General features: G+C 38.1%; 1 protein-coding gene across 1 annotated transcript; it reads right to left on the reverse strand.

Annotated features, from left to right (window-relative positions):
* Window positions 1–573: 573 nt before the first annotated feature.
* Window positions 574–6,378, reverse strand: LOC140527013 (late lactation protein B-like). The gene is made up of 7 exons (XM_072643629.1): window positions 6,079–6,378; window positions 5,259–5,386; window positions 4,270–4,340; window positions 2,779–2,889; window positions 1,994–2,095; window positions 1,766–1,792; window positions 574–752 (listed from the first exon to the last, which is right to left on the reverse strand). The coding sequence occupies exons 1-6, from the start codon at window positions 6,163–6,165 to the stop codon at window positions 1,767–1,769; spliced, it is 525 nt and encodes a 174-aa protein (XP_072499730.1). The 5' UTR covers window positions 6,166–6,378; the 3' UTR covers window positions 574–752; window position 1,766.
* Between the last annotated feature and the right edge of the window lie 1,023 nt (window positions 6,379–7,401).

Here is a 7,401-nt window from a genome sequence, read left to right on the forward strand (position 1 = left end):
TTGCACTCAGAATGAGTAATACAACAAATTCCCAGGATTAAACAGAATGAAATTCAAAATAAAATTCAGTTGAGAATGAGCAAATGTTCCATGAAGCAGGCAGTCAGATAGAAACATTAGGGAACTATTAGGAGCACTCCTAAGGGGAGATGGAGGAGACAGAAGAGCAGGGATGTAAAAAGGAAACACATCCTCCTGATTTATTATTTGGGCAGCTTATTATCTGGAACATTATACTTACAAAATTATAGTGAAACTCAGTTGAGCTTCCATTGCTAAAGGTTTCAAGTGCTCAACTTTGGAGCCATGAAAAATTAAATTGGTTGCTATAATTACTGCTATGCTTAACGTTAAAAAGAGAAGATTGATTACCCTTTCATTTTTCAGTCAATAATTTAAATATTGTATATATGGAAAGTTTGACTACACAATATAGAAGACAGAAGTTCCTCTCAAACTTTGAAAATCCAAGGCCCATGGACTTCCAGTCAAGTGTAGTTGATATAGTTGCACCCACTTCTTATTCATTGCTCCCAATAAAATTTCAGAAACAAAGAGAGACTGAGCAAAGAATGATTGCATTATATATTTATTTGCATTGAAAGAAAATGCTAAAAGTTGGGGAAAGATGTTAAGGACTAAAGGGAGAAGTTTATGCAGGAGTCAGGCACAAGGAATAGCCTGGTCTTTAAGGATATGACTGGGATTTCCTGGATAGCATTCATTCTGAGGTTGAAGGGAATCATCTTCTCCTAGAAAACATCAAAGAGAAAGTCAGTGATGAGTCCCTTGGATCACACAAAAGACCAGAAGTGACAGTTTCCCACGAGCTAGTAGAACATAGCCCCAAAATGCCAAAGGTTCAGAAAATGGCACCATTCTAAGTGAGATGTAGCAGAGGATTTGGGGTCAGAGGGCATGGTTTCCCACTGGCCTTCACTGCTTCTGAAGACATCGTCTATTTGTTCTCTCTATACTTCATTTACAACAGCTGAAAAATGAGCAACTGAACTGGATGAAAAATTCTATATCTAAAATCCTATGACCTCAAAAAGGGAGAAGCCATTACTAAAACCCTACCATATGCAAGTCATGGACAGCGTTATTTCAGTGTTCCGTGCTCCTGAAACACTGTGTGCAAATAAACTTTTTGTCCAATAGAATCATGTATTTGACAGAGCATGAAATCCTTGGAGAAACTTGGCGGGGAAAAATAAAGGACAATTTCATCACAACCTTCAAATACTTTAAATCATGATCATTATTATTATCATAAAATTCTAGATTTAAAGCTTGAAGAGATAATAGGAGTGATCTACCCCAACCTTGCTCATTTTACATAAGAGGAACCTGAGACCAGAGAGGTAAAGGGACTTTCTCAAGGTCATACAGGTACTTGAAACTACTAGCTCCACAATTATCATTCTTCACACTACTTCTCCTAAAACAATGCATTCGAGCCAGTTATTCTCTCCTTCCACTAAGATCTAAACAAGAAGCAGTAGAATCAAAATGAAATGCCTGGCAATAGATAGAGATGTACCAAAACATTTCAAATACTCAGAAAGACAAAAGACTGAGACAGAAATCCAAAAGAACCTGAAATCTATTTGAGATAGGTAAAACAAGGTGATCCCTCTGAAATTGTTTGAGAGTTGACCTTCTTGCAGTTGAACTGGACCAAGTAGATGTTTAAATCCCACGTGGAGTGTAGGAGTTTAGATTATTCTGGAGGATACTGTGGAAGTCTTGAAAGAGTACATACCTTAAGCATGTTCTGGGACGCAAGCTTCTGCAGAAACAAAGACATGTTAGTAAATTTACCAAAATCAATTCCTCTCATACAGTTCAAACAATTATACAATATCTCCTAAGAAATTAGTATAAAATACCTTCTAACAGAAGAGTAACAAGAAAAGAAAGGAAAAAAGGTTGGGGTTCAGCAATAGAAGAACAGGGAACAATAAAGTGGAGACAATTCCATTCTTATTACCAGTTTGGCTGGGGATGTTGATTTTTTCTTCATTGAATCCTTTAAGACTGACAAACTTCTTATAGTCTTCGAAGGCTTGTGGATTCTCTTCTGCATATGGACCTGAAGAGAGAGGGCAGAATGCGTAACCATTCTGATTCAGTCCTTCCATGACCCCTGTTCCTATACTAGTTACCACAAATAGTGAAAGTCCTTGGGTTTTGCCCCTTGGTCAGTTAAATTACCAGCAAAAGGTAAATAAGAGATCTAAGTGTGGAGGGCAGTTTAGCATTCTAATTTTCTGCCAACAAGTAGCCGTCTTGCCTACATAAGCACTTCCCAAACCTACCTCTCAACAAAAAAAGAAAAAAATCCACATCTCCCAACCACACACTAAAACAAAATAGCCCTAATACCCCAAATCTCCAGAAGTATGTTGGAAGAAAGAGGGAGATCACACTGTCTTCTTCCTCCTGCTGCTTTGTTCAAAGTAGCATTTTGCCTTTTACAGACTCATTAAAGAGTAGTTCAGTCAGCACTGGCTGCCCAGGAATGTGATTGGCAAGCAATGCCTGTGTTGCCATCAAATTTCCAGATAGTAAAAATTTTGAGGGAATTCAGAAAATCCACCAACCATGTTATTAGGCCTGGGTTTGTATCAAAATGAATGCCCTACTGATACTTCTAGAGATGCCAAATCTGGGAATGCCTGAAGAGCAAGAGAAATCCAGATAAGCAATTTCTAACAGCCACAACATGTCAACACTCTTCTCTTGGAGGAATTCACAGAACCCCATGTTACTTACCCAAAAGTTCGGCCATTCTTATTTGCCTGCCATGTAACTCGCCTTCACAGAGGAGAATCCAATGATCCCTCACAGATGTCTTTTCTATGAGTACCTGGCGTTTGATCTCATCTGTGGAGATGGTGAAGAGATATACCTTTAGCTTCCCTGATCCTCTTGGAAAATCTGTTAGGAGGAGACTAGAGCAGATTTTAGGATCTCTGTGGGGAAGGACCCCAGCCCTGGTGGTCAGCAGCATCCAAGAATCAAGAAAAAGGGTTGGGTGGCCCCATGACCAGGACAACATCCCCATGCATCTGACATGGCATCTTTCTAATTTTGTATGTTAAAGAAGCCTAGGGCAAAAGGTTTAAGCGTTTCAAGGCACCTAAAAAAACAATTTAACCCCTAATTTTACAGATAAGGAATCTGAGGTCAAGAAAGTAAATTATCTGATCTACTTTATAGGGATAATATGCTACAGTGAACACAGAAATAAGCTTGCAGTGTGTTGATCCTTTGTTCAAGTCTTGCCTCTGACATATACTGGCAAGGTTACCATGAGCAAGTCACTTACATTCTCAATACCCTCAACCAACTCTCAAAGAATATAACTTGCAGAACAGGTGCTGATCTGTCTTGATAGAAAGCGTTTCCTTACTGGAAGTTCCTGATACCAATGAAATCATAAGTAAGACACAAAGTTACAGAGGAAGCAAGAATAAATTGGTGTCTGTGCTTGTGCCTTTGGCAAGAATCACATTGAACTTGAATTTTGTCCCTCCCTTCAGTGAAAAACACAATGTTCTAAATACTGGAGTTGGCTAATAAATGTTTGTTGAATGAGGACAGACGCAGCGTGATGTCAGTGTTCTGAATCTGGGGAAATTATTCAGGCTCAATTCTCCCCAATATATGAATGGAAAAATCCATTTTAAAAAATAATGCTGCAGATGGCTTATGTTTTGCATATGTGTCTTCTCAATAGAACCTAATCCCAAGAACCCAAGCAAGTAACTACTACACTGCCCCATATTTGCATGTCTTCCCCTTCCCACCAAGAAACATTCTGGAGAGTCATCATATTAATGTGCTAATGAACCCTATTTTGCCATACATTTTTCTAGACGACTTATGAATCATCCTGAGAATAGCATTTAAGAAAATACTTTTGCCCAGTATCTAGTGGTGAGAAAAAAGTTAAAGAAGTGTTCTTGTGATTTCCAAAGCCAAATCATAAGAGCATCTAACTAACCTGCCTTTACTTCCCCAACCCTTCACACCCAGGAATTTAGTGAGTCACATCTACAGACAGACAAAACCACTTGCTAATTCAGTCCATGCCATAGAGAAAGCATGCGTATTGGTATGGTCAAGAAAACCCAGCCTTTGGACTCCAAGATTAAAGGAAACTCTCAGTTCCCAATATTTGTTTGAGCCTTACAGACCACTTCTAAGGAGGCCAGGTCTCAGGCTGGGATTCTTTTAATATGAAATGTTTGGTTCACTTACCCACAGAAAATAGCCCATGCTTATTTGTTTTCTTTAATTTCATTTTAATCTCTTTACACGTGCCATTAATGCTGGAAAAACAGAATGCAAATGAATGAATTTGCTGAAAACAACCAGAGGAAAAGACCTTCATATGTCACTGAAATCAGGAAAAGTGATTTGATTCCTTCACTCCTGACTCAGTTCTTAATGTGGCAAGCAGAGGAGAATGTCCAGGGGCAGATTAGTATTACACCTGTGATCTGATTATTTTCGCTCACAGAAAAAAATTATTTGACTGAGCATCCATCTAAAGATGGATGAATACTAAATACTGAATTTTCAGAATACTGAAAATTCTTTGAGTCAATATATAGATCTGGAGATCACAAAACACTATGATCTCTAAAAAATCCAAACACAAGTAACCCCAAAGGAAACAAAGATAAATGTCTAGTATGAGTAGACTGTAGTTTATAACCTAGGATAACTTCTGTCATGAACTACATTGCACAAAGGGAAAGTTTAGAGGAGGACTGAGAGCATGTGGAGACTAGCAGTTAGTGAATAAGAAAAATTTGTCAATGAGTGCACTGCAAGCATTTCAACTATTTCAGGGAAATGAAACCTAAGCTTCATGTACGTATATGTTTGTATATATGTTCCTATATAGCTATGTATTGTGTAAGTACATACTCTAATTTTTACCTAAACCTCTCGAGACTCTAACCCTAACACAGCATATGTATGTATATATATATATATGTGTGTGTGTGTGTGTGTGTATGCACATATACATGTACATATATGAATATATATAAGTATATGTGCATGTGTATATATGTGTGTATATACCTACGTATACATATATGTGTATACATACACACACATATATATTTATATATACCTACACACAGAGGATATCAAGTGATCAGCTCTAGTTGTCTTCCTAGAACAAGAGAGGCAAAGATGAATCAGGGTGATAGGGCAATTATGGGCAGTCTACTTACATGGCAGTAAACTTTGCCTCCAAATCACCATTACTAAGGTGGGTGACTGTCAAGGGTGACACTTCCTCAGTCTTCTTCTTCTCCTGAAATTCACTGTCTTTCACAATGGCCTTTACAAAGTATGTACCCTGGAGGGAATTTTGATATGTAGCTAAAACTTGAAGGAGGAAAATTAAGAGAGTAATGGGACGCAACTCTTTACAAACATCTCCTAATCATCTGGGTCTTCGTCTCACTCTCAGAACAGAATCTCAGCTATGAGTCAGTTACACATAGGCCACCATGGACCTAGCTGCAACATACACAATGTTCAATTTTGTAGGTAGAAGTTATTAGGTTGAAGTGAACTAACTATGAGAACCCAAACCTGTCAAATAGCTGTCCCAATTTTGACATTGCCCAAATAGAAACAGACATTTGCTATTGAACCCCCAAACTGAATCTCTGAAAAAAGTTAGTGAATTTTTGGAGATCCACCTCCACTCAGGAACATTATTTGCTCTGAATGGCCATTAGCAAGGATAAAATTAACTGAATCATATCCAGTTTATTCTGGACAGAATAAATTAAAACAAGAGAGTAGTGAAATGCTTGACTTGGAATCTACTTCCTGAGTTAACTGTCCCCCATAGACTCAATCCAAGATTTCTAAAAGAGTCTATAGCACTAAAATTGCAGTACATTATTACAGGGTGAGAAGGTTACAGGGTTACACACTCAGGTTAAAAAGAACCGAGTGGGGCCCAAATTTTGAAATGACAGTCTTTTGGTAGCATACCTCCCTCCTTCCAATCTACAAGATTTCCCAATGAAGTCTCACCTCAAATTGTTGTTCAGAAGATGATGACTCCTGAGCTTGGAGGATAGAGAACAGGCTTAGTGCAATGGTGAGGAAAAGGACCTTCATCTTCTTAGACTTTCACAAGTCTTTGCCTTCAGTCACTCTCACAATGATGCTAGTTAGAAGGTTTGTACTCCTCTCCAATATCTCACTCTCACTCTCTCTCTCTCTCTCTCTCTCTCTCTCTCTCTCTCTCTCTCTCTCTCTCTCTCTCTCTCTCTCTCACTATATATATATATACATAGATAGATATCCTGAGATCAATGTGGCATTGAAAACTTATCTTTTGTGCAATGTTCCTGAAAGTCTTACAATAGGGCAAAAGGGGAGGGGGGGTGGTAAAGGAAAGGTGAAATAACATATTACTATTTTTGGAAGCCCTATGCCTTTCTTCATTTTGAAAAACTACTCATTAAAATCCTTCCAGATAATCAATTGCACTTAATTTTTTCAATTTCTACATTCTCCATGAGCTCTAATAGTTGATGGATTTACTCTTGGGAAGCAGATGGTTATCAGAATAGGAAGCAGTACAGAGATTCTTTGAGCAACAAAGAGAAATCAGTGGCTTCCATCCAACCCCACCCCGTCCCACCCCCTCATTTTTGCTGGCACATTTTGTGAAGTTTTTCATATGCATTGAAGACTTTCCTCTAGTTCTTGTGGTATAGTTAAAAACACACAAGCACACTAGACAAAGCCAGAGTCAGAAAATTTGGGTATGAATGTCAGTTCTCTTACTTGAATAAGGTTTTTTCTTATCTCTATTAGAAAGGGCTCAACTTCTAATACTTTCACAACAGTCCTATTAGGTCAACAAGTTATATATCATTTTCCCTATTATGTAGGCAGAGAAACCATAAACACCTTCCCTGGCATCACAAAGAGTGAAAGAACTACAGCCAAAGTCCTGGTCTCCTAAACTTGGCCCCACCACCCTCACAAACATGTCACCTAAACATAAAATTGTCTGTCTTCTTTCTTGGAACCCTGATAATTATCTGAGTTGGGGAAATCTGACTGAGACCTTGAGTTAAACCAGGTTGTTTGGACTGATGTTGTTGGTCAAAGAAAAGCTGGCAGTCTAGTATTTGGATTGGGTTTTGCTGGTCAAAGTGAAGTTTTCTGAGACATTGAATCATGTAAGTTTAACTTCTTTAAAAGTAATATATCATTTATTTGGGGGGCCATTCAATAACAACTTCACTTATTTTTTCCTAACAAACCATATTTTCTTTCTTACAAACATAACTTTTTGACTACTGATTAGTTACCTTCCCTATTGATAGTTTTTCTGTGACA

This window comes from Notamacropus eugenii, chromosome 1 (genome assembly GCF_028372415.1).
Source record: "Notamacropus eugenii isolate mMacEug1 chromosome 1, mMacEug1.pri_v2, whole genome shotgun sequence".
In the NCBI taxonomy this organism is placed as follows: domain Eukaryota; kingdom Metazoa; phylum Chordata; class Mammalia; order Diprotodontia; family Macropodidae; genus Notamacropus; species Notamacropus eugenii.